At 39.9% G+C, this 26,755-nt stretch overlaps 1 protein-coding gene across 2 annotated transcripts in view; it reads right to left on the minus strand.

Annotated features, from left to right (window-relative positions):
* Positions 1-14,525: 14,525 nt before the first annotated feature.
* The window catches only part of ENPEP (glutamyl aminopeptidase), a 33,697-nt gene continuing 21,467 nt past the window's right edge, over positions 14,526-26,755 (minus strand). For both annotated transcript variants that reach the window (XM_065736887.1, XM_065736888.1), the window contains 12 exons: positions 26,311-26,376; positions 24,962-25,113; positions 21,212-21,291; positions 20,756-20,883; positions 20,554-20,609; positions 19,582-19,732; positions 18,746-18,819; positions 18,547-18,648; positions 18,274-18,444; positions 16,464-16,604; positions 15,861-15,939; positions 14,526-15,562 (listed from right to left, as the gene is read on the minus strand). In XM_065736887.1, coding sequence (XP_065592959.1) covers positions 15,413-15,562; positions 15,861-15,939; positions 16,464-16,604; positions 18,274-18,444; positions 18,547-18,648; positions 18,746-18,819; positions 19,582-19,732; positions 20,554-20,609; positions 20,756-20,883; positions 21,212-21,291; positions 24,962-25,113; positions 26,311-26,376 — 1,350 coding nt within the window. In that variant the 3' untranslated portion in view covers positions 14,526-15,412. The remainder of the gene's footprint in view (positions 15,563-15,860; positions 15,940-16,463; positions 16,605-18,273; positions 18,445-18,546; positions 18,649-18,745; positions 18,820-19,581; positions 19,733-20,553; positions 20,610-20,755; positions 20,884-21,211; positions 21,292-24,961; positions 25,114-26,310; positions 26,377-26,755) is intronic.

The raw sequence follows: 26,755 nt of genomic DNA on the forward strand, positions 1-26,755 counted from the left end.
TTTACAACTATGCAAAATCAACTCATCTTTATTCCCCACAAGAAAAATATTTATTTTTCATTCATCTCTAAACTCATTATAGCAATGTTAACTGCAGATTTGAAAGCATCAGAGAATGAAAGAATAGGAACTACAGATAAATAGGAGTCAGGGCACCAGATTACTTTTTCTCCTCTACAAGTTGGTTGCTCTGTAACATTGAGTAAGTCACTTAACCTCCTCCCCCCCCCCACCTCAGTGCATTTGTACATAAAAGGGAATGATGATTTCTACTTCACAAAGCAACGTTTCTTCTGCCAGATACCCAATTCCTTGAACCTCCCAGGAATAGCATTCAGAAAAAGAGAATTGCTTGTGAAAATTTTGGGAGAAGCTTTTCCTCTATGAACCCAGGTAATCTCCAATGAGCTCAGCAAATTCAAAGGGACCACATCATTCAGTGGATTAGATATAGCTGACAAAGATTTGCATAGGAACTATGTTCCCAGGAAGTGGCCAACCACAGCTACTTCAGGAGGACACTGGTCTATGATGAAGCCTTTGGTCACAGGTCTTCTTTCAGACACCTTCAAACACTGGAGGATGCAGTGATACTTTTGACTGCAGTTCATTCGGCTTCTGAACTGTAAAATTCCCTCACTGTAGCTAAGAGAAGGCAAGGATGAAAAAGGAACAAGGACAGCTTAATTTGTCTCTGTAAGGGAGGAAAAGACAGGCAGAAGGCCCTTTGAGTAACGGGATCTGAGCAGCTGGGGGAAGATCCCACCCCCAAGCATACTAACTGCTAATGGGTTAAGTAGAACAAGATTATTTTTAACTTACTACTTGTGAAACATTTTTCCTTTTCCTTGAAGAAGTACTTTGACAAAAGGTGTGGCACAGATGCTTGTAATAGTAAACGCGGTTACTGAGAAACATAGCACTACATTGCATCCATAAGAATGTGGGTTTTCCTTTTGTAAATGACTATTTTAGGCAGTCAGAATTTTTCCATACTTCCCTTCATGCTAAAAACATCCCTGAAGGATGTCTATCTTTGCTTGATGATTTATTTATCTTTTGGTTAAAGATTCAGCAGAAATGGCTCAGCCATTATTTGCAGGGGTAATGAAATTAATCTGATAGTTGGCTCATTTTCCAAAGGTAGAAAAACACCTCTGTCCCACTGCAAAGCACTGACTTGTGTGTGCTCAGGAGCAGCTATGTGAATTTGCTGACAATGTTACTCTGATCTCAGGAACGTGCCCTTTGCTTTCCTACATAATATCAGCCAAAAATTGTGATATTCTAGTTTATATATACTGTGGAGAGACTTGTTAGAGCTGGGCAGCTTAATTCTCTGAAGATTACATGTGCTTCTGCCAACATTCATCAGACTCCAGTTTCTGTACGAAATATGCACTGAAGTGTTATGAACCCAAATTGCCACAGTATGTTCTGGAGAGTGCGGCAATAGCAAGGTAGGGGACTGCTGCATGCTTCACATTCTGGAGCCAGCCAGAAATTCCTCAAGCAGTCCATAAGGTCTCACTGTCAAAGCCTCGTTCTCCTGCCCAGGATCCATGGGGCTGGGCAGGTCCATCCTTGGACCACTTGGGGAATCTTGAGGAGAGCCGGTGGCCAGGCATTGCTGGGATTGCTGCTCCTGCACCTCTTGGAGTAGGCCAGCCAAGTACAGTAGGAAGGCACATTGTAACTGGTACCTGTAATGTAGAACTTGCCAAGAGAATGAAATCACCCAGGCCAGGCTGAAACTAAGGGAGAGCTGAGAATTTTCTCTATAGAGATGGTAGAGAGCTTGAGATGAATGGCTGTGCCCAGATGGGGGCCAGCGCTGACAAAGGCATCACAGCACTGAGAAAAACCGCAATGGATTATATCCTTTCTGGAGTTTGTAAATGCTAGCATTGGGCAAGCAGCACAGATAGAGCAGGTGAGAACATGGCAATTGATTTACTACACAGCTGAGGAGCCTCAAGCCAAACCTTTGCTCACAGGCAGCACAGGGCAGTATTGACCTGTGTGAGGCCTTCAGCATCCAAGACTGTGCCTACATCCTCAGGACTAGGAGTGCTTTAGTGCGACTGTGTCCCAGCGATGTCCTCAGACCACATCAGGACAGGGCCCTGACGTTCAAAACACTACTCTTGTGGATTGGAGCTGCAGTAGGCCGAGGAAAGATGTGACTGCACTGCAAGTCAGTAGCTTATGTCTGCACATAAGAAGTTTTATACTCATGTGTGGACATTTTTACTTGTTATGCTAGCTAAAGGAGAAAGATGTGGGAAGCTGTTTTAGCAGCTTTGAGATTGGCTGTATTTTCGTGCTATCCAGATCTTCAAGCAACAGAGTGGGAAGATATAAGAAAGCGCTGGTTCTAAGGGAACACAAAAAAATACTACTTTTCTGCAAAATTATTTCTATAAACCCCACTAATTGCTAGACATATTACCGGTAATTAATGCCAGCAGAATTTGTACCATGTAGTGGAGAGTACCCAAAGAATAGTGTCAGCTCTGAGATATCCTAGTTTTGTGGAATCTTCTGGACTCTATCCTTTGTATGCTCATTTTACCACGTTGAAAACAAGACAATACTTTTTATTTCTTTTCCTTCCCCTGAAAAATTTTATTTGCCCTCTACCCTCAGGAAAATAGAGAGAGGAACAAAAGGAAAAAGGAAAAAAACAAAATAAGCAAACAGAATTTGATTTCTGTTGTTGTCGTTTTTTTTCTTTTTTTTTTCCTTTTAAAACTCTGAACATTTTAAAAACAAAACATCTTTCACAAAAAAGCTCACATCTGTTATTTATAAAATTCCATTTTTATGTTATTTTCTTTTCTCCTTTTTCTTTACTGGCTCTCATTCAGATACCAACAAAGCTAATCAGACACAAGTGTTACATGCTGTACCAGTAAGTGCTAGAGTCCCTGAAAGAATATAGCGACGATTACTTTTTTTTTTTCTAAAGACTTGGCAAGGGAGGTATGTTTGGAGGAGGAATAGAAGGAAGAAAGGTAGCTTGAGAACAAAGAGAAGGGTGATTAATAGAGTACAACCCTCTTTATCTTTCTTGTCTCCAGATACCAAAAATATTCAGGTGAGTAGAGAAAAAGGCAAGTCAGCGTTACATCCCTGATGAGAGCCTGAATCAAATGAAGCAGACTTCCAGATAAATCCGTTTTCTTCTTGAAATAAATATATTCAGGAAGGCACAAGCTTGTCAACTTGGGCACTAGACTTATTTTTAAACATTTATCTCGTCAGCATGCCAAGCTCCAAGATATGCTCACCAGCAAAACTCTTAAGCCCTGTGCTTTATAGCTGCAGAAAGTCTCTCTTGTCTTTCTTGGGAAATTCACTGTTTCGGCCCTGTCTGCACACAGAAGCTGTGTTGCGTCGACTGCTTGGGCATAAGAGCACCAGCACAAGCTTTCCCCTCTTCCCCCACATCGTGGATGCCATTATACCAGCATAAAGACCCCATACTGGTATTATTATTCCTCTCCAGGAAAAGCAATGAATTGCAAGCACCTTCCTGACACTGTAAGTGAATTGATACCAGAAACTGGAGAAGCAGTTAAAAGACCCCCCTTGTGCTTCCCCCCAAAGTCTCCCACGCAACCAACACAGTTACACTTGTACAAAATCTACCTGTAGAGCAGGCTTTCATGGACTAGGAGACTTTATTCATTTTTAATCCACTTAGATTACCAGCAGTGCACTGCTAATTCACATGGCAAAGAGCAAGGGGCTTTCTGCAAAGCACTACTTCTTCTTATAGCAGAAATAGATGAACCCACTTTCCTCCAAAGAACTGATTACTTGATACCTTTGTGGGTTTTGTATAGCGCTCTGGCCATGTGAATTGCACATAGCTTGGTGACTGTGAAAGCTTAACCTCACTTCTTCCAATAATGTGCAGAGAAAGCAGGAATTTAAGTTCAGGACTTGAAATAATGCAATAATCTTTTTTTTTTTAATAGGTCATATTTTTGTTTTTGCACATAATATCCCACATTTTAAATGAAGAGGTATGCAGAGCTTTCTAAAGTTTTCCTGAGATGTCTGCCACATTAAGAAACTCAATTCTCACCAAAGTGGCAGCTCGTTTTAATGAGAAAGAAATAAAATCATAAATATGTTAAGGGCTAAGTTTATCTTGTTGATACAGATACGAATCCCTGTCCACAGTAAAGTTTCTTGTGAGATGAACAAGTAAATGTTAGGGAATTATTAAATATTAAAGGATCACTTTCACTTTACATACAGAACTTGTGTCTTTAGGCACTCTGGCTTTTCACTAATAGAAATTAAGGAATTCAGACTATAGGCTGCTGCTGTTGTTTCAGCTGAGCTATGCTGCAAAAGCAATTTTTAGATGTGGTGTGCTCTCTCAGTACAACCAACCATTCAGTTACATCAGGATTATTTGACCACATGCAATGAAGATAGGACCTGCAATAATTTTAAGACAACAGAAATACACATATGCCATGACTGGGGGCACTAGAAATGATGGGAAGTTAGAGAGGTAATACATGAAGGCTATTTGTGTCCAACTTAATTCATTTTTTTAAACCTCTATTAGAATTCGGAATTTTCTTTCTGGGATTTTTCTCAAAGCAGTGGGAGATCTCTGAGTAATTAACTGAAGATGCCCATGTTTTAAGATTTCTAATACTGGGCATACCAATTCAGTGGCATTATTCATGTAGTTTAAATTAAGCTCATGCTTCAGTATCTTGTTCAAAGAACCAAATAGATATTTTCCTTTCTCACTCAGCAGAGGAGTTACATCAGTGCTAACAAAAAAGGTTCCTGCATGAACAGATTATTAGTCGTTCTCTCAGTCTGTCAGATTTTACTTCCTCCTTGCCTGATGCTACATATACTAGATCTCCACCTGTAGATCAAAGCAACTAGAAAATAGAAACCTCCATCCAGCCTGTGTGCAGCCTCCTGAAATGCAGCAAAGCTGCAGTTATAAGTCCATCCTCTACACAAGTCAAATTTGAGAAGTAAAAATTGATTGCTGCTTGGGTAAAGCATGGAGCCAGCATCATCACCAAATATAACTGTGATCTTGATAAATTTTGCTAATAATGATAACTTTGCCCTAACGCTGTATTGTGTAATTCATAGGGATAGTGATGTTAACATGATCATATGTAGAAGTTTTCATCTTCAGTTCCATAAATTTTTCACGTCTGCTGTCCCATATACAGAAAACTCTTTTGTGGACCAGTTGCTAGGTTTAAGGCTTTTAAAAGCAGTATCCAAGACCCACAGAAACAGATTTAGTAATTCTGTACCCACTAACTCTTTGCTTGGAACATGAAACAAAAACTCTCTTCTACATTCCCACAACTGCACAATGCTGATCATTTTGGAGATGCAGTGAGTCTGCATCCCCATGTTTCACTGAAGCACGGGGCCAGACACAGCTGAGGCAGTCAGCAGGACCCAGGAGCTAAGAGGTACTTGGGGTCAGGCTGCATAAACACAGTCAGTATTAAATCTGTATTGTTTGCTTACACCTCAGTGCCTTGGGTCTCTGAGAACCTTACTGTGCTAGGCACCATACAAATCCAGAACAAACTTACTCAGATACAGATTTTTAACAAGGACAACATAGAACTGTGTCAGATTTAGAACACATCTGTTAAATATATCATTAAAAATATTTTAAAACCCTGCTTTATTGTTTTGAGCAGTAACACCCCTCATTTACTCCCTTCCTTGACAGGAACTAAATAAATGTTTACAGAAAAGTGTTTATGACTGAACATTAAATAATGATTTAAGGTGGAAATGTTGACAGAGCCTGAGTGCTAGCAATACATCTAAGAATCTTGATGCATCTGGGAATTTATTTCCTTTTACAGCTTATAAAAAAGAGAATAACTCTATGCATGCTTTAAAGTAAAAGAAAAATTTCACATCAAGCATCAACCAAAATGATCTGCAGGCCATTGAAAATGGAGATCTTTATGAGAAATAGGACAGAAACTCTACTGTAGATGTTTCAGCATGGAAAAACAACATAAAATAAATCATCCCCATATGCTGCACAGATTCCTTTTCTAATTCACAACTTATAGTTTCAGAAGTCAGGATTTTTAATTAACACTGTCTTTTCTCCATTCCTCTCGTTTGTCTTATCTTAAAATGCCTATTTGCTTCAGAACAGCCTTCTTAATTCTGACCCACTGGTGGCCCAGCTAAGCGCTGAGCTAATATTGACTAATATTTTGAAATAAATTGCTCCCTCTAGTGAGACTGCTGCAGCACTGATGCTGGCAGATGAGGCAGCTCTGCATAGCTCCATCAAGCCCACTGCCCATCGCTGCCTTGGTGCTCGCTCCAGACGAGCTCCCAGGGAGCCTTGCCTGGGCAAGGAGGGCTTGATAAGGCCTTCTGCGTTTAAGATAATATTAGTTACAAAGGGTTATGCCTCGTACATCTTTAAAGGCTTCCAATAAACAGCAGACCGGTTAGCTAGCAGACCTTTGGAGAAGCCACACGAGCTCACTGAACATGGATCTCATAAGCCTACGTGTGCCCTTTCTCTTTTTGATTTATTAAGCTGCTCTGGCAGCTTGATGCTGTTAGTATCTCATGAGGGGCCCAATCCTGGCGGGGGCTGCACTGTTCTGCTATGGGGACATGGAGGTCTCTGTACTGGGGGCATGGGCTGGCAAGCCCTGGCAGAGAGCTCTCCTCAAGATGGTGAGCGGCAGGGAGTTGTTGCTACCAGGTGAGGCCAGAGGAGGCCTCATCGTGCACAGGTGCATGTGTCATGCTCCCAGAAGAGGCTTTTCCTTTAAAAGAGAAAAAAGAAAAGGGTCTCTCCACAGCACAGCTGGAATAAGGCAAGAATTTGGAAGAGGCAGCAGCCACTCCTGACCGCACTAGGAAATGACTACCTAGCAGAAGTAGGCCCAGGGGTAGACAATTGCCCATATGTGGCAGCCTTGTGCTTCATGTTTGTGTTTCTGTCAGGGCAAACTCACTGCCCCTCTGCTAAGATGAGTCATTCAGCACAAGTAATTTCTATAAAACCCCTCCTTGCTGCCATGCAGGGGGACAGGGCCTTCACCTCAGGGCCCTGTGGTGAAGTGACAAAGCCCTGCTGCCCAGTGCAGCTGGGATGGGTGATTCATGGCTGGATGCTCCCCCCCTCAAGGGGCCATGGTCTCCTGGCTTCTCTCCTGCTCCTCAGCCTTCCCTTTTGAACAGTGTGAAGGTCTCCTTGAGTTGCTGGGGGCTGCAGATGTGGCGAAGAACACAAGTCTGGGTCTACTTCCTGCAAACAAAGCTCAGCTCACCCAGAATGGTTCTTCAAGGTCAAAGCAGGTGTGTGCTGGTGGGAGGATAACAGCCATGGACAGAAGCGGTTGACCTGTTCCTCTGTAAATGCCGTAATAACTTAAAGGCAGGTGGTAAGTTTTCTTAAATAAATATTTCTGAACTTCTTTTCATTGAGGAGTGAAAGAACATATCAATCTTAAAAGCAGTGGATTAAACAAGACAAACACAAACCTGTTTTGGAAATACTGAGCTTTGTTGCAGGCTGTTGTCAGCTTGGCAGGATAATCCTGCACAGAGATATCCTTTTGGGCAGGATGTGGCTTCTCAGCCTGGGCTCTGCCATTCCATAGACCATCCTGACTGCAGCATGGTTCTTGCTGCAGCTCCATCATATTTTTCCAAGTTCATTGAGGTTATCTGGCAAGCTCAAGGGCAGCTGTTTGTTTCCACAGGTCCTTGAAACATGTTTGTGTGAATATTTATTTAAAAAGTCAGGTTTACAGTGGGACGTAATATCTTTTTAAGGAATCAGGTGCATAAGCAGAAAGAGCTTACAAATATATGGTGCAGAATGGTGTGAGTTTATGTGCATTTCTGATTGCTGCAAATGACATATGGCTGTCTGTGAAAAAAAGAAAAAAAAAAGAAAAAAAAAAAACCGAAAACATTTCTTTGGCTGCAAACAACTCCTTAAGGCAAAACAACCATCACTCTGGAGCTCAGTGCACCTGCTGGGTACAGGTGTGCATCTTATGACTGTCTCAAGTTCTGAGTGTTTTAGTTCCTGGTCCTTTATAGCAGTGCCTAGCACTTTTTGAAACATAACTTGCATTTTCAGCAGTTCCTAAGAACTCACATGGCTAAACAAAATTTTCAAAAGTGACAGAGAACCTTATGGCTTTGTTGTGTCTTTTTTCACATGCCTACACATTTTCAGTTAATGATAACTGTTCATTCTAGGTTAAGTAATCTTACGCAGTGTTCCTTATCAGTGCCTATATGTCCAATAACTGATGTTGTTCCTAAGATCCTTAGGACCAATTCGGTTTCTTAGATGTATTTCAAACAATTAAGTACGCTGTGTTAAAGCCACTTGTAATTTAATGCAATGACTGCTAAATGTCACTAGAGGCCGCTCTTAATACATTGTGGAGAAATAAAAATAGGAAACCCTTTTGCTGCATGTTTCCTTGTCTCCAGTACAGGAGATTACTTTTTCTTTCTTTTACGAGGGAGCAAAAAGTTCATTTCTGTTCCCACGACGCTTCTTTATATTTATGCTATTTAATTCTCATCCATTCAACTATAAAGTCTTTCTAGATATTACAACCCAGTGTTACTAGGCCATGGATAAACCACATATCCTAGACAACCAATCTAGGTGATTTTTTTTATCATCGTAATTTTTAATTTGCATGTTGAGAAGTATTTGAGCAATAGCTCTTATAGTAGTTAATTTCTGTTTTTATAAGTTCTAAGGGGAGCAATACTTTTCTTATAATATAAACTGGATATGATTATTTTTCTAATGTTCTCTGATGCTTGCTGTTTTTCATCCTTAATCTTCTCCATCTGATTTGTCTTTGATTGATTACATTCATCTCCTGTGTAAGGAATCACAACTGAAAAACTTGAAAAATATATCGGTATTTTGCCTAGAGCTCTAAAACAAATTGTGTGGATCTGTTAACATCTGAAATAGGTGATACTCACGTGGGATATGTATGTCACTAGGACAAGTACATTAACTTACTTTGGCAACTTATATGCTTCTCAGGTACCCTGTCCTGCACGTTGCTTCCATGTTCATTTGAACGGACCAGAAAGTACTGCACAAGGGTTTTTTTTGTTTTTTTTTGTTTTAATCTGAGTGAAACAGCTCATCCATTAGATCAGAATGAGCAGATTGTTTTGGGCTAAGGAGGTGTTCTCCAGGATTTCAAAGCATACAGATGGCCAAACATCTGTTCTCTGTTTTGTTCTCTTTTAGCCATGCCTCTAAAGAAGTGTTTGTGGGGTGCTGTCTGTCCAGGATGCACTGTTCAGTAAGCTGTATTGTTGCATCAGCATAGCACCATGCTCACATGAACAATGTCCATCCTAGCCCTGACTTTTCTGACCAAGCTGCTCTGCTGCCAGCTATGACATGCTATTTGGCCACATACCTGATTTCCCCCTCCTGCAATCAGATCTTTACCGTGGCTGACCTTTCAGTTGGTTGTGTTGTTCCAATGCTAATTGTGTGTTGTTGGCTCTGCTGGCTGTTCCGTATTTGTGATACTGGAGTGACTGATTCAGGGTTAATTAAAACCAGTCCCTGCTTGCATCAGCCTCTCTCAAATTGTGCAATGGTGTGCTTCTGTTTTATGGCTAGGGCAATACCTGAGGGTGCATTTTGCTCTGGTTCACCTCCTAGTTTGTGCTGGTTCACTTTTCTACCTGGAGCTCGTCTTTCTTCTATCAGAGTCTGGCTGGGGAGCTCAGCAGCCTGTGCATGAAGCCAGCAGTTCTGTTATTTTGGGGCACTCGCTAGGGGAGCACATTTTTGTTTGTTTGTTTTTCTCCTGAACTAGGGAGGAGGGGAGTGAGTCTGTGCAGCTTGAATGAAGCTTTGTTTTGTGCTGAGGAAATGAAAAGCTGAAATCTTGTCTAGCCTGACACAGAAATGTTTCCTTCCACAGGACTGAGTCTTTTGGCTTGGGGTCCTTGAAGTGGTGAGGTAAAAGAAGGGCTACATTTACCAGAGTGCCAGAGCAGAGTAACACCCGTTACAGGCAGTGGTTGGAGACCTTGAGTGGGAGGTGGGAGATGCGGTGAATTATTGTTTCTGCTGGAGAGAGTTTTTAACCACATGCCTTCCCTTTTGGGCTATTTCTCAAACCACTGTACTATAGAATTGTGTTCTTCAACATTTGTAGTTGCTTAGGGCGTACTGATGCAGATCTGAGCTTATTAGCACCTCTGTTCAAGACATCCATCTTTACATAAAGTAATAATAAAATATAAGGATCTGGTGCTCCTGTGTTTTCAGATGCTCATATGACAGATTGAACTTGAAAGCTATTCATTTGCTTTCAATCCTGACTATTATTTAAGCACCATGTGGGAATTTTAAAGACTGGGTTCAGAATACTGTCATGTGGAAGAGTTCATGTGCATTTCTTTGGAGGGGACAGAAGTGAGGCTTGATCTGTTTGCTTTTGTTGTAAATGCTCCAGTCCAGAGGCAGCTGATGACTTTTCATCTGTGATTTTGTACCTTAATGCACACAGTGTTTTCTCCATCTGAAGTTGCTTAACAAATCTGGGTGGGCCTTAATTTCATTAATTGATGAAAGAGATTATTTGTTAAAATAAATGAATCAAATCTGTTTTTGGCTACCCACCAGACACCTGAAAAGTCTGCTTCCTAGACTTCCACAGCAACTATTTCAGCTCATAAGAACTTGACCAGCGGCACAGTGAGTTCTTACCGTGACATTGTGAAACTTCTGCTCTGGCTGATAGTGACACTGATCATTTTCTGGAGAGTATTCTGCTGTTGTTTGGTTTCAGGCTCCCTCTTGCAAAAGACAAGGAAATACTCTCAAGGTACAGACCTGCTACAGATATGAGACCTGTAGCTCTGGGGTATGCAGTTCCTGGTTGGACTGACTTCTTCACCAAACTGCAGTTTGTGAGTGCATCCAACAGCAGGCAGTACAGAATGGGAATGCTGCTGTGATAGGACTGCATATACACTCGGCCTGGTACTTCCTGGGAGAAAATATATCAGTGACCAGTCTCTTGCTCACTGCAAACTGTTAAAAAATCCATAAGTGCTGTAAAGGATATCCAGAGGCCACTTGGCCATTTCATCCATCTTCAAAGCAAAGCTAGCATTGATGGTTTAAGCTCAAGTGAGGGTTGCACGGGGGATATCTCATATAAAACTGCAGCATCTATTTCAAAATGAGGTTTAATGCTTATTGAGAAGAAAAATCCTGTACCCCTAGCCTTCCTCTTGTAGAGTTAGTTAGGCTCCAGTCTTCTCTCATGTATGGATCTCTTCCTTTCCCTGTCTGCCTGCTTCTTGAGACCACCTGTATGCATTGCTTCTCCATCATTGAATCTCTTGTAAGCAGTTGTCTGCTGACAGCAATCCCTAGACATCAATGTGTGAAGAAGATAGAACTGATATGGAAAGGTTTTCTGTATGTGAGGGATTACTAAAACAACTACTGAAGAGAAGGATCTCTCACATAGTAAGTCATAGCTGCATTTTTTAGGATTTGTTCCTCACTCACAACTTCGAATATACTCCAGGAATCCAAACCCTCCAAGATTTATCTGAACAAAATGCATTTCAGGTGTTATAAATATATTTGTATTTTTTTCCAGAACATATCCTGGAAAAGTTCAGACATTTGCACAGCCCCATGAGACAATAGCAGGATAACATTTCCTTTGTCTGGTCTAGCTTCTTCCTGAACCAGCTTTCCACATTCAGCTGCCGTAAATGTGGGTGTGAAACTGAGATACCTCCATGTCAGCTGGCTTCTGGCTACATACTAGGGGAAGCAAACACAGCCTTTTTGACTAACTTTCATACTGGACACATACAGCACAAGATGAAGTCTTAGCCTGGAAATATGGTATTGCTGCTGACTGCAATGGGATGAGGCCTTGTCCTTCTAACCCTGCCAGGCTGGTCTCTCCTGTGCCAACCACAAATTGGTTTTCACCTTAAATCCCCAAAGCTGCTGGAAAATGCCCTCACTCAAAATGGTGGTAGCTAGGAAATAGCTCCGATCACTGTAGGATGACAGTAGGGATATTTTCTAATAATGTCCTATTTCAACAGAGACATAAATATATTGTATTTCTTTATGTCTGAAAACACCATAGAGATCTTACCTGCTGTTTTAGAAACTGACTTGGCTGAGGATTTGTAGACCCTGTGGTATTTGCATCATTGCTATTCAATTTTTGTTTTCTTCTGTGAGGTAACATAATTCTGTGTGGTTTCAGTTGTTTCTTTACCCAAATCATCAAGATAAAGCATTTTCATGTGCCTATCAAGTTTACGGTCTCTCGAGGCCCACAGGCTTTATAGGACATACAGCTGTGGTTGATATGAAAAAAGATTTGTAGGGCGGGGGTAAGGCAACACTGGAACAGTCACAACAGTGGCCCCTCTTAAACTCCACATCACACTTAAGTTACTCAAAGTGTTTTTCTACTTCTCTGTATGCAATAGTTTTCACACTGGTATAATAGGAGCAGCAGAGCCTCCAGAAGCTGTGTGGGTCTAAGGAGCCAGCCAGTTCTGCACTCCTTCACTTGACTTTATCAGTGGAAATTCCTTCCTTGCTGATCGAATGACCGAGGGAAAATTATCTCTTTTTAAAACAGTTCACATTTCTTTGGGTTCAGTTTCAAATTGGCATTCTTAAGCTTATCACAGACCATTTGTAAATGCACTAGTTCCTGACCGAAAGATTTAGCATGTACCAGATTTGTTATCCATCTAGGACAAACAGTCTGAAAGAGACACATGACATACAGAACATTCTCCATGAACCATTTAGAGGCAGCAAGAGCCCCGCATAATCTAGAGAACATTATTTAAAATTGACAGGATCTTTATCCTGCTATAAAAGCAGCCTTCTTCTGGGGCTTTTGGATTTACTTTCACAGTCACCTACCCACTTAAGATCAGTGCAGACATCCAGCAAACCTTTCTATAACATCAAAAGAACCCAAGTACTCTCCTAACATCTCTCTGATCCAGTACCACTCAGACACAAACACTGCACATGCTCCTCTTGTTTTCTTGAGTGGAACAGGACTCTAATGATGGGAAGCCATTGCTTAGTCTGCTACTTTAAATCTCCTTCTCTCTTTCAACACAGTCAAGGTCACGTACCCAGTGCTTCCTCAGGCTTGTCCTCAGCTCCCTGCTCCCAGTTTGCCTTGGTGGTATTTTTCTGTCTCTCTCTCCAGTTGAGGATTTTTTTTTTTCTACAACAGTGATACATAATACTGCCAATATGTGCCCAGTGGTATGTCTGTGGGATTTGGTTGAAGGCTGCTTTTGCTAGAGCTTTCCAGCACCATAGTAAATCTCCCTGACTGCTTTCCCCGATGACAGCTTCCTACTGTAGCTAACAAGGTTGGCAAGCTTGATCCCACTCCATGGTAGTAGGATCTACATATAACAAAGGATAGAAATCTCTGGAAGTAACTATTTAATCTTAGCTAATTCCCATAGTAAATCATACATTTCTTCCTACAGTGAATTGTGGCAAAAGCATAGGAAAGGCTGTAGGATCAGTTACTTCTACCAAATTTCATTGTCTTTTCTTAAAGAGGAAACCACTGATCTACATACTTGAGCATCTTCATCTCGGGTCTGTATTGTTACACGTCATGCTTGGCTGAAGTTAAAAACCTGCATCAAAGCATACAGCACTGGTAGTACAAAGGAAATTTCTGTGAGCTGATCATGTGTACTGACATAGAGTCACAACCTTACAATGTGCTAATAGTCAGTATCACAGTGTGGGGCAACCAAACCAGTTTGTGACCTTGAAACCAAGAGAGGTGCCTTCTATTGTTTCAGTTCACTCCTTGAAAGAAGGAAATGATGAAGGTGAATTGGTATATGTCTTCCTGAGCAGGCAACTGAACAGGGCCTGTCCTCTCCCCACGTCCTGATCTGCTGGTGGCTTGCATCTGCTGCTTCACAGTTCTCTGTGCGTCTGTGTGAGTAGTAAGAAAAGCTGGAAGAAATTGCCTGTTTCTTTGCTGTCTCTTCGCCTCGACGAGAAGCTGGCATCTACATAAAGTTGTTACTGCTGTTAGTCAGCACTCTGTCGTGTTTTGTTTACATGAGCTAAATGGCTGCTGACATTTTCCTTTCACAGAATGGCTTGGTCACCAGGTCTGTCTGGGCTTGTCAGCTGTTTGGTTATCTTGGGAGAGGCCCAAAGCTATACTAGCCTGCGATCTCCTTGAGGAGTGGGGTAAAGTCTTTCCACCTGGGGCTGTACATGCTTCTCTTGTACCCCAGGTACCCTGGGTTGAAAGGCAGAGATGCCCCAGTGCCTTCTCCAGTCTAGGAATGACAGAGGAACTGGGAATGGAGAGTTCTTTCTTTTCTTCCTCTGCGTCTACCGCAGACTCAATTGCTCCCTCTACCTGATTTTGCCATCTTTTTGTAGTTCCTCAGAGACAGTAATAAATTTTTCCCCCTTAAAAGTAATTACAGCTGTATGTACTATAAAGTTGGGCTATAAAACAGCTGCTTTCTACATGCTTTTCCCATTATTAGAAAAAGGCAAATTTCCAGGTAAATTTTAAAATTTTATTTTTCCTTAAGAAAAGAGACAGTACCATCTTTCTTGTTCGCAGTAATGGCTGCCATAAGTTCTTCTTTTGACAAGACTTAGAAATAAGACAAAAATAACCAAGACAACCACTTCTCTAAGCAACAGAATCTCAACTAATAACATTGAAAAATAAGTTGATAATATTGATCACTTCTGTACCTGTAGTTAAACTTCCAAAATCAGTGGAGAAAGAAGCTTAATTGGCATTTCTGCAATATAAAAATGCAAAGCTTAATTCCAAATGTAAATTTTTTATGGATATAAATATAGGGGATGATTTTCAAAGTTAATATTGCTGTTTAATTCCCTTTCCTTCAGAACAAAGGTCCCCCAAGGTGCACTTGGAAAGGAATCCCTGAGTGTAGTAGGTATACTTCTGTATGAACCAAGAAGATTTTCAGAGTGGTTTATGGAAGATCTGAGACCAGCTTGATTGGCAAGAACCCCAGTTCTGCCATCAATTTTGCCTGGAGTTACTTGAAATATTTGTCTTGTTTGTTCAAGCAAATTAATATCTCAAAATATAAAGCTATTCATGCACATAAGCACTGGCAGGATCCAGGATCAGCAGCTACACAAACATTGCTCTGGCAGTGGTCTCCTGAATGTCTGTAGAAAAAATATTAGACCTTGGTCCTCTAAGTTCCCTACCTGAGAAATCCACATTGCTAAATATCTGAGGATCTGCATGGCCAGGATGGATGCCTGATGTTTTTAACAAGGAATTTAAGGGCTTGACCATCCTTCCAGCCATGTTCGTATCTCCTCCTTGTTTTCTTTCAGCCACTGAATATTGTTCTTCACCTGCTCAATTGACTGACTTCTGGATGATTGTCCTGCCCCAGCATTAGGATATTTCTCAAAGAAATTTTCCATCTGGAAAAGAGAGAGAGAAAGAACTGACATGAAGAAAATAACGCTAGTGTTGGGCAAGTAGGTTTTTACGGGGACCAGATAATTGCAATTTTGGCTAAGTGAAATATTAAAGCTCAGGCTTGCAGTACTGGAATAGTTTTACAGTAATTCATACTGCTATACTGTCATGATTTTTTGTTATATTATTGATCATAAAACCATAACATATACACACATGGTGAATAAAAAAATCAAGTTTTCCAGACAGTAAGTTTCAAAAAATGCTGACATAAAACCAAGATAAATGCTGGCACCATACCTGCCAAAGCTGGAGGTCAGTGTTGAAGTTTTGGCTGATGGTTACTATGCGACCAAGGGTTCTATCATTTATAGTGAATCTAAGAAAAAATTACCACCAAACATCATTTGATGCAAAACTGTTCAAAATAAAAGGCACAGTCAGTTGTCTGAAGCTGTATCTTCTAAATGCAATACAACAAAACATGCACCCAGATTTCAGTATTTTTGGAAATACTTCAAATATAGTGCTCCTACAGAATATCTGTGCTGTTCTAAAATATGTCTGCTAATGGGATGATCTTTCCTGTTTCATTTGCTTTGTTTGGCTTTTTAATTTTACCACTAATAGTTTATCATCTTACAGTTGGACCCAAAACAGCAAAACATTTTTTCAGAGCAAGTGGTTGTGATTGTGATGAATATGCTTTTGGTTTCCATCAACCTGAGAAGTTGACTATAAGAACTGCTTGCTTTTATAGAAATAGAAGTACAATCACAAACTTTGCCTTTCCAGAAAAAAAGTAGAAGGCAGTGATATAGTGAAAATACAGAAAGACTTGGCATATGAGAAGATACATGGATGGATGTAGATCTAAAATTCCAAATGAGTTCCTTAGCATACCTGTCAACTAAGTATTCCCAGTTAAGCCGAATCCAGTCCCAAGCCATTGTTTTTCCATAGATGTTATAGGAAATGTATCTCACAACTGTGAACACATCTTGGCTTTTGATGAGGCTGGAGTTGTAAACGTATTTCAGATACCTAAGAGAAATCCAGTAAGAATCAGTGTGAACCTTTCATGAGTGTCCAGGGAAAGCAACTAAGTTAACACTTTCAATGGAGACTTAACCAATGAAAATGAGGAATAATGCAATGTTAATATCTGTATTTCCCAAGTATTTGCCATGTCACTCTACAGCTTGTTTCCAAGTGGTTGTATTATTTTCGTCTAAAGCATCTTAAAGGTGAACTACACCAATCTAAAATGTGACTACCTGTTGAAAACTGTATCAAGAAATAATAGTGAATTGAAATAAACCTGAACAGTTTGACATCTCTTTAGAAAAGAAACAGAGCTTCTTAAGTTTCTTTGAAATACCCTAGAGCCACTAGTATTGCAATATTTTAATCAAGTAGTGAAAACAAAGTTGGAGCAGTCAGAAGCCCATCAAAACATCAAAAACTAGTGGTCCAGGGTATCAAGATCTCATAGGGACCATGAAGACATATGCTCACGCTGAAATCTGGTCTGTTGCTTTGTTTCTGAAATCCTTATCCTGTCTGCATGTGCTGCAGTTATGCTCCCAGTCACAGCATAAATGATTTTGGCTGACAGAGCAGGGGGCCCTCATCATGCACACATGCAGGGTGATGAGGGGCATGGTCTTGGCTTCACAGCAGCAGCTGTAGAAGAGCACCCTTCGGATGTCGTGCTGGGGTTAAGGCTGTTTCTTTTTTTCCTATATGCCAATGATAGGAACAATTTTACCAGCCTTCTTGCTCTTTTTCCCCCCTTTGTTGTTTTAGTATTGAATTGATACATTCTCCCTGATTTAGGAGAAATTCTGTATTTTCTACAAATTTAGGTTGATCTACATTATTAATTTATGTCTTCATTGTGACAGTGATTGTTTATTAGGCAGCTTTAGGTTATGGCTGTTGTGACTACAAGATTTATGAATAGAGTTGCATCACACCACTATTTTAATTATGTTTTATACTTCCTCTTCCTGAACCTCCTATATTTCCTTATTCCATCCTATTTGAACTTGGAACTTTTTCAAAGCAAAGACTATTCCATTTTGTGATATTTAAACAGGGCTCTAACGAAGTGTTAAATGGCTCCAGTGAGGACATTTGCCAGCAGCTCTACTCTGTGGTACAACTGTGTGCCAAGATATGAGATACACTTAAAGGAGTTGGTGCATCCCAGCAGTGGCAGCCTGGGGAGATGCTCGCCTGGTCTGACAGCTGCATCAGACCTGTACAGCATCCAGATTCCCCACTGCTGCTGAATGCAATTTTTCCCTCTAATGGTGTCCCATTCCTGGTCTGGAATGAACAGTTTTGTGGAAGTCTTGTCTGTCCCTGATTAGAGAGGAAACACAGGGAAAGAATCTTCTCCTTATGCCTCACTATTAGGCAGTTAAATTAATCAGGGTGAAGGCACTGTTGGAAATGCTGAAGGCTGTTGATTATGTGCAGAAACTACCATGTGTTCAGTATCTGTCCACTGAACTAGCAAGGCTTTTTTATTTCTACTGTATTGCAGTCTCAAGGTGGGTGTTAAATAGCTGTTCTTGAGAATGTGTTGTGTTCTGCATGCTGTAATCTGACAAAAATGACTGCACATGACAGAGGAGAAATGAAAGAGTAAACAGTGAATAGTTGTATCTCTAGGGAAAGAAAAATCTTTGTGGATTTAAATCACCTGTCCAAAAGAGTGATGTTAGTCACTGATGCCAGGCCATACAGGAGTTTTTCTTTTTCTTGTGCTAATGAAGTTTCCTGATATGTCTCAAACATGTAATTCCATGATGACTCATTGCCTGAATTCTGCATCCCATAGCGGTATACCAGGAGTCGGAGATTTACAGCAATGCTAGAATGACAAAAATAAGTGTTCTAGTATTCTTCCCACTTTTTCTGCTTGAAATCTATGACTGAGTCACACTTCACCAGCACAAAACCAATGAGAACTCACGTTTGTCCTTGTAGCCACTGCTCAAATTGTTGAGAAGCATTGCTAAGAGATTCTGCATCATTCATACTGCACGCAAAGTCTAGAACAGATGCACGAAGAAGCCTTTAAAAGAGAGGGGAAGAGAGAGAGAAAGATTTCCCTTCTGCTTAGGATTCCTTGAATCCATCAATAATATGATAAAGTAAAACGATTGTTCAACCTGTCCAAATGGCTTCCAGAATCACTCCAGGTCAGTTTATTCACAATGGGTTTTACCAGAGAGCGAAAATATTCCTGAGGTAGAAAAAGAGAGATGGTTATTTGTATAGGTTTCATTAAATGACGGTTTATTTATATTTATAGTTTATTCCCTTTCATTTTCCAAGAACTACCATATCGTAAGCAAAAAGGGATGCAAACACACAGACATGATCTTTCCAGCTCACCATGGCATGTCAAATCTGAACACGTTCATGCATTCTTTCTTGCAGCACTGATGTGCTGACAAAAGTCAGCCTGCTTCTCTCCAGCTTTGTCTGTTCCTCAAAATGAAAGGCAGGGTATAGCAAGGGCACACTGCCATAACTTTTTCCCAAAAGTAACCTTGTCTTGAGGACATAGTTATTTTAGTGACCATTAAATCATGCTCAGCTTCAGGTCAGCTGTCAAGTCTTCTGACTGCCATGTTGAGGTACAGTCATCCTTCGTGCTCAGGACAGGTGTCAGAGCTCTTGCTGCCTTGTATGTACTTATTTGTTGGATGCAGGACAGCCTTGACAAACAATTCTCTGTACTGTGACTTATGGTGATTGATTATAAGAATAAGGAGTCATAATTTATTTCCTCCAAATGCATAGACCGAAATTGTCAGTTCAGGTAATTCAGAAATCAGTACTAAGCACTTTGCAGCATTTGTTTAAAAGTACAGTAACAAAAACTAATTACTGATAGCTCATCAGCAATGAAAATCATTTGAACTTCAATATTATTGCCATTACAGATTCTCATCTGTCATATCCACTGATCCCATGCAGGAATATATTTTTGCTTCATCACCTGAAACAGGAGATAGAGATTTGTATCATCTTCAAGCATGTCTGCAATGTAAGTCACAGCTGATATAGCTCTGTGCCAAGGTAAATAATCTGTTTCATTTATTAGGTATTTTGTGAGCTCCAGGGGAACAGAGTAATTCAGAAGTCCAGCTCTGAGAAGGGAAAAAACAGAACTTCTATTATTTTGATGAATTTGGAGAACTTGCTTTAAAGATTCTAGAACACTACTCACTTCAGAAGGTCTGAAATAATAAATTTTAGGAGGGGGAAAATAGTCTGGTATGGAATCTGGGTGGTGTTTTCCAAAGGCACCACAGAGAATCGCTGTTGATCAGTGCCTAATTGCAGGAACTCTTGCTATAATGAGGAAGTTGCCCATGATATGCTGGAGCCCAGAGCACCCAGGAGTAGCCCTTAACTGACCACATTAAGTCCAGTCATACAAAAGAAATTGCTAGTTCTGTAGACATCCTGAAACTCTAGAGAGCTACCAACTTAGAGGTTTATACAGAGGTCACCCAAAGTTTGTCTGCATCAGTGAGGCTGGGTACAAGAACTAGGAGTTTCCAAGCATGTTTCTAATGAAGATAGCTGAGGTAGTGATAACTTTCTAATGCTTTACTGTGCATTGTAGGCATGCCTCTGATTTTCTGGACACATAGCTTATTCTGAAGTACTTCTAACATTGTTTCCTTCATAATAAAAATACCCCCTTCTAAAATGTCCGCAATTAAAGACATCTTTTTTCCTCTACTGAGTAGAGAGGGAGCATTTCTCTTGACTATGTTGATACTGCAAGTTACCAGTGCATACTCTTATGAGCTTCTTTGAAACATAACGTAAAAAAAAACCCCAACAAGTAAGTCCTGCAATAAATTCAGAAATTTTCTTTTGTCCACTCGAGTTAATTCTAGTTAATAGAAAATGGAAAGTGAAAAACTTCTGTTGAACACTCAGCAGGGAATTAGTTTACCTTGCTAAGGAAAAGGCATCATCCAAAAACCCTGCACGGTCAGCAGCTGAAAAAATCTGTACAAAAAGAGGATGAGAGTCATCAAGAATACATAGATTATTTGCAGAAAAAAAAAAAAAACCAACAAAAACAAAAAAAAACAACTTGCCTTTATAAACCTCTCTTAGAAACCAACAAGATAGCTTAATATTGTGACACTCACTTCGTGGTTGTTGGCCAGAAGACCTCTTAATGCATCCCAATTTTGACTATCGTAATTCACACGATAGAATCCAATGTGGTCTGGATTAATGTTCACAAAGGAATTAGCAGATGATGTTATTGTAATTCCTGAAAAACAAACAGTGATTAGTCAGTCCATCTTAAACAACACAGAACTCACTGGAGATGCCTTGATTCCAAAAGTAATATTTGGTTTTAATGAGTATTAAAACAAGATCCAAACCTCAATTTAGCCTTTTTTTTTTTAATAGCTTTGAGTAAAAATGAGTTGGTGTAAGCATGATGGACCAGATACTGGCATTTGTATTAAAAGAGTGAATTACATTGCAGTAGCTGGTTTGTTATATTTAAAATGGAGACCTCTGTGATCAGACTGAAGAATGATACTGAAAATCTTTCTTTATTTATTATTCATAAAAAAGTCAAGGAAGTTTACCTGCAGAATTAGAGGTATTGTAGACTGTGTAGTTTGTTGAATTCCCCAGTCCCCATTTCACTGGTATATTCCATTTGTAACTGAAATTATTTAAAGGAAAAGAGAAACAAATTATATTTGAAATAAAATGCTGAAAATATAACTCCAGCGTATGCTTTTATTGGGTAACTGTATACATCATGTTTTATGAAACCAACTGTGTGATTGTGCACACATTCGTCTACCAAAAATCCCTCATAACTTGCCCTCCAGCTTTTTGACAGTAGCTGTTGTCTATGTTCTGAAGACTTTTCTGTACTATGATACTCTATTCAGAGAACAAAATGTCAGAGATTGCTATGGTATGATTGGGCATTTATACTCCCTGAAAAGCAAAATAAAAAGCATGAAATGTCTGAGCCTGTTCATGTTCTAGAGATGGAGAACAAAAATAGATTCTCTTATACATCGTATTTATAGAAAGTTCTCAAAATGCATCTGGTGGATTGAGAAAGGGAGTAATGTTTTGTCCTGAATCCAATGTCTACTATGATACTATGATACTTTCTTGGTTATGTGCCTTCAGAGAATCTGTTTTTTATTTTTTATTTTTTGAGAAAATCAGTATAAGTGTTAGGACCTTATACTTCTGAACACAGCCTTCCTCTCTTGGTGGAAATCATGATGGAGATACTAATAACCTATAATCAGAGATTGTGCAGATGTATCTCATGTGCTGTGTAGCTTATTACCATAACACTGGAACATGCAGCTCTTTTAAGTAGCATCTTCATGTCATGCCAGATAATAATCTAACAAGGAGCACAGCAATTAATTTAGTAAAAGATAATTGTATGTGGATGATTCATGCCAATGTTAATATGTCTAGGGCTCTGTGCAGATACCAGTTAATCTTCGCAATGCTCACTTGAAACAAGTGGCTAAGTGTTGTAACAAGTGGTTAAGCGTTGTTAAACCTTTTTTACAGATGAGAAAAATGAAATACCTTAGGCAATCACTGCTATACAGTGAGCAGGACCTATTGCCATTTCCAACCTCTTCTCCTTCTCTGAGACAACCATAATTCCACTACTATAAAGCATAGAGCACCAAATGTGACCTTACTTCTCCCTCTTCACATCCATGAGTAGCTGCAGTGGCTAGATGCAGGCTTCTCAGTCTGGGCTGTGCCTGGCATCCAGACATGTTGAGAACAGCCTGAAGGTTACACATTAGGGCTCTAAGAGAGCCATGGCACAACCTGACCAAAACTATGAAGGGGCAGTGTGAGGGGCAGGATGGCAGAGCATGCTATGAGCATACTTGCACAACCACCTATGTAGTGCTGCTGAAATTATTAAGCCCTTTTGGGTAGTCATCTGCTGTTCCATGTTAGCATATTACAGTTCAACTCAGGGAGATCTTTCTTCAATCTTAAATACCATGGTGACAAGTGCTATAGGAAAACTTGCTTACAACTGTGTATTGAATGATTGGTCACTGACTTTCAGATAATACCAAAATGAAGTTAATTGTATGTCCTGCTGTCTCCAGGAAGAAACATCAACTATTGTTTTGTATATTCTAAAAATATATATGTATTTAAAGGGACTTATACACATTGAGTTTTTATGAGTTCTCTTATGGACCTTACTGCCATAGAATTGAGAGAGATTATTGTTTGGCCAGAAGCCTCAGTATTGTGTTTGTTCAAGAGAATGCACATAAAATATCTTTTTTTCTTTAAAAAATGGCTTGGAAACACATTCAATAGGAGAGTGTTAGGGATTTTATTTAGTTTTCATTATATGTTCATGGGATTGCACACAGAAATGTTTTTTGCGAGCATCATATATAATAGCTGTGTTCTCCCAACTGCATTTTGAGGGTATGTTTCTGATGTGCTATGCTCAGCTTTATATTTACCTTTATATTTTAAGAGCACAAGGTTTCAAACTTCTTTTTCTCAAGAGTACCGGCATTCAGAGGAGGACTTTTTCAAGCCAAACAAGCTCGAAAAAAGCAGGCAGATCAGAATAGCATATCACGTTTTCAGAGAATAAAGCATATACAAGACTTAAGAGTTTTCACTGCTTAAATCAAAATCCTGCATCCAGAGCTTAAGCAGGCCTGTCCAGTTTTGAGGTAGAATCTCTTCAGGATCTTCCTCACCCTCATCTGCAAGACTGGAAGGGGGAGGTACTGACTTTCAATAGATCAGCTTTTAGGCAAGAGTCTGTCTGTCCCAGGGTAGATAATGTCACTATTGTGATATATACTATCAGTTTATTTTGAATCCATTTATAAACATTACGCAGTCAAAAAAAAATTCCACTCTCACTTCAGGAATAGTAGGTACAGTACAGAGCTCAGCTTCCTGATAGGTTAAGACAAGAACTGTACTGGGATTTCTACTCAAGAAACGACAAATGGCAGGGCACTCCAGGTCTTGGACTCAGCCAGAAGTGGTATTCTTGAGTCGGCTATCTCAGAGCTTAGTACAGCATGTCAAGATTTTAACACAAAGAGGTATTGTTTGCTTGCATAGTCTGTAACACCAGTCTTCACATGGCACAAGGCTGGAGTTTATAGCTAGATTTGCTTCAAAAAAAAAACCTGCAAAACTTTCTGCTTACGTTTGGAGAAAAACAACATCACAAACACTTGAGTAATAATCTCATCCTAACTCTTCTGATATCTATCCAAAACTGCCAATGCTGGGGGACTTCTATTACTCAAGTACCTTCTTTTCAATAAGAAAACACTAGTCCTTCCTTTTCTTCTTGTTCTTGCTCTTTATATAAACATAACTAGCAGCAGTTAGTGGGAAGGCGTACTTGGGGATTCTCAGTTCCTGTCCACACAGTCAATCTTTACTGATTTAGTTTTATCAATCTAGCTGAAGGAATTAAACCTTCCTAATGTGGGTTAAGTTCAGTACCATTTACTGACTACTAGCAAAGTCACATTACCTAAAAATTAGAACTAAGAATACAAACAATGCCAACTTGGAGCAATAAGTAAGTTTTCAATGTTGTTCCTCCAATCCCCAGACAGGATAAATCTTCCTGTAAGTTAGTCATCTGATAACAAATACATGTTCCTGTAGCATCCCACCTGTTTTGAATAAGGTAATAAATATCTGCAGCTGGTTGTCTGGCTATATAAGAACCTGAGAAGGCTGCCTTTGGCTTTTTCAGATGCTAAGTTGAACAATGGTGGTCTGAGCTAAACAGGAAAAAACAGTTCTGGGTAAGGATCAATGTTATTTATTAAAAACTAACTATTTCATAGTAATTCATGCTTTAAAGAGATGTAGAAAAGATCCTGTACTGTGTTACATAATTTGTCCTGCATCGTATGGGAAAAGGAAGGGGCTTGTATAGAACAAAATACCTGGATCATAGTATCTGATTTCTGGGTAGAGAAAATTTTGTGGCAATTTTCTTTAGTCTAACAGACTGTAATTTGCAGTTATTCACCAGATGTCTTGCAATAATCTGAGCTGTCTGTGCATGGAAATGAGAACCTGTAAGAGACTTTGTCCAATTTTATTCTGTTGTGATTGATAACGAAGCCCAGAGACAAAGGTTTGAGGCTAACCTAAATTTATAATATTTGCAGCTAAATTCCTGTTTTCTTTTAAAAACAAGTGCTGAGAGTAAGTTTACTAAGAATGAATATAATGTTGCCTATTTAGGTGTCAGTAACAGAGTATACCTGTACAGGATTTCTAGTTATTTTTGACAGATGTTTACAGTAGGGTCTTACCCAAGATCAGAAGGAGGATAAGAAGCATCAGCACTGGGATCCAAGAGAAAACGTTTCTGTCTGAGTACTGAATCATTTCCCATCTCCAAAACAGGGTAACCCATTTGCCTTGTCCATGTGTCCATGACTTCACTTACGGGTTTATTACTTGCCTGTGAACGATGGGAGGCAGGGCAAAAAAAGACTCAGGCCAAAGAGGGAAAAAAAGCAAAACAAAACCCCAAAACACCCTACAATCTCTAGTAGAAACAGTTATCTAGGAACTTGAACTCAGCCAGAGAAATGAGAAGTATGTGGAAGATGACTAGCTGGTAACATGGGCAAGAAATACTGAGGGCCCCTTGCAGACTGTAAGCTCTCTTTCTTTTTTCTTTCTTTTTTCTTTTTTTTTTTTTCTAAGAAAATAATAGAACAGTACAGGAAGGGCATAAAAAGACCTCTCAAAGCTAGAAGTTACCTTGCAATGTGCTCTGTTTCAAGTGTGAATGGAGAGCCACTGTTAGCAGCAGCAGCTAAACTAATGTAATTTCCTGGTCTGTTCTGTGGACCAGGAATTTCTGTTCTAAAGGCTGAAGCTGGAAGAAGTTGCTTCTGCCTCGTCAGACTGCTGAGTGTGAGGGAAGGGTTACAAAATGCATCCTTTTTCAGATAAAGTTAGTGAAGATGCAGAGAAGCAGAGAGAGTGCATAGCTGAGTAGGAAGAAGCATGAGATCGAGAAAAAGGGAACTAGAGAGGGGACACAGGAGTGCAACTTGAGTTGGATGCGTATCTACTGCGAGAAAAGGGAAGGAAAGGAAGTAGTCTTAGGGAAGAACCTGGTCATATGTAAGTAGGCTTCTAGAAGATGTGATAGAAAGAAAAAGGTGAGCCATAAGGAAAGGGAAAGATGAGGAGGTGGTGGCACAGGGAACAAGCCTGCTGGGAACTGGAAAACAGAGATGAAGATAAGCACCAAAATTAGTTGGTAATTTATGATGGTGAGAGCTTTCAAACACATGAATCTGGTTAGAGATGACTGAGGATATGATATGTGTGTGGTGACTGAGGAGTGTTTTCACCCATCAAATGAGTTTGAAATGCAGGAGAGATGCTTTAGAAGCAGGTTGTTTGTTAACAAGGCCTCCTTTCTCTTTTCTTGTTCCACTCACCACACTCTTGTGCTAAAAATGAAGAAGTAGTATAATGTTCCTTGAAATAAGTTATGCTGCAATATACTGGGAGGCTGCCTAGCTTATGATCTCTCATTGACAGAAGAGTTATAGGGATATAAAACATTTAGGAAATTGAAATCAATAGAGTGAGACCTGAAACTTGTATAAGCGAGGGTTTGGATGGCTGCAAAACATACCATTTCCAGAGCTTCCCAAAAATGTTGTGTCTTGGCATTCTGGAAATGGTGGTTCTTCAGATATGCCTAGAGGAAAGTGGAAAACTGTAAAAGTAGTACCAGCTCTTTCTTTGTTGCCTATGAAAAAACAGTACATGCATTCAAATAGGATTGTTTGCATAGAGTATCTGTGGGTGGCAGTTTATTGAACCTGGTGGGACTTCGAGCTATTTGTGTGCTCCATCTTTACAGGCAGCATTTGCCACAATAGAGTTCCTGTGCAATACTTCTCAATGTTTTAGGCTGCTCTAAAAAAAATCTTTTGCCTTAATTTCATGAGTACAGGAGGCAGGCAGTTGCTTTAAGCAATGTTTATGGCTTTGCTTAAGGTGAAAATATGGAGAAGTTCCTCAGAAATACTGAAAAGGTCTTTCTATTAAATAATTAAAAAAAAACAAAACAAACA

Source organism: Cyrtonyx montezumae, unplaced genomic scaffold, assembly GCF_038088225.1.
Source record: "Cyrtonyx montezumae isolate F1298 unplaced genomic scaffold, pur_monq_1.0 scaffold_2, whole genome shotgun sequence".
NCBI lineage: Eukaryota > Metazoa > Chordata > Aves > Galliformes > Odontophoridae > Cyrtonyx > Cyrtonyx montezumae.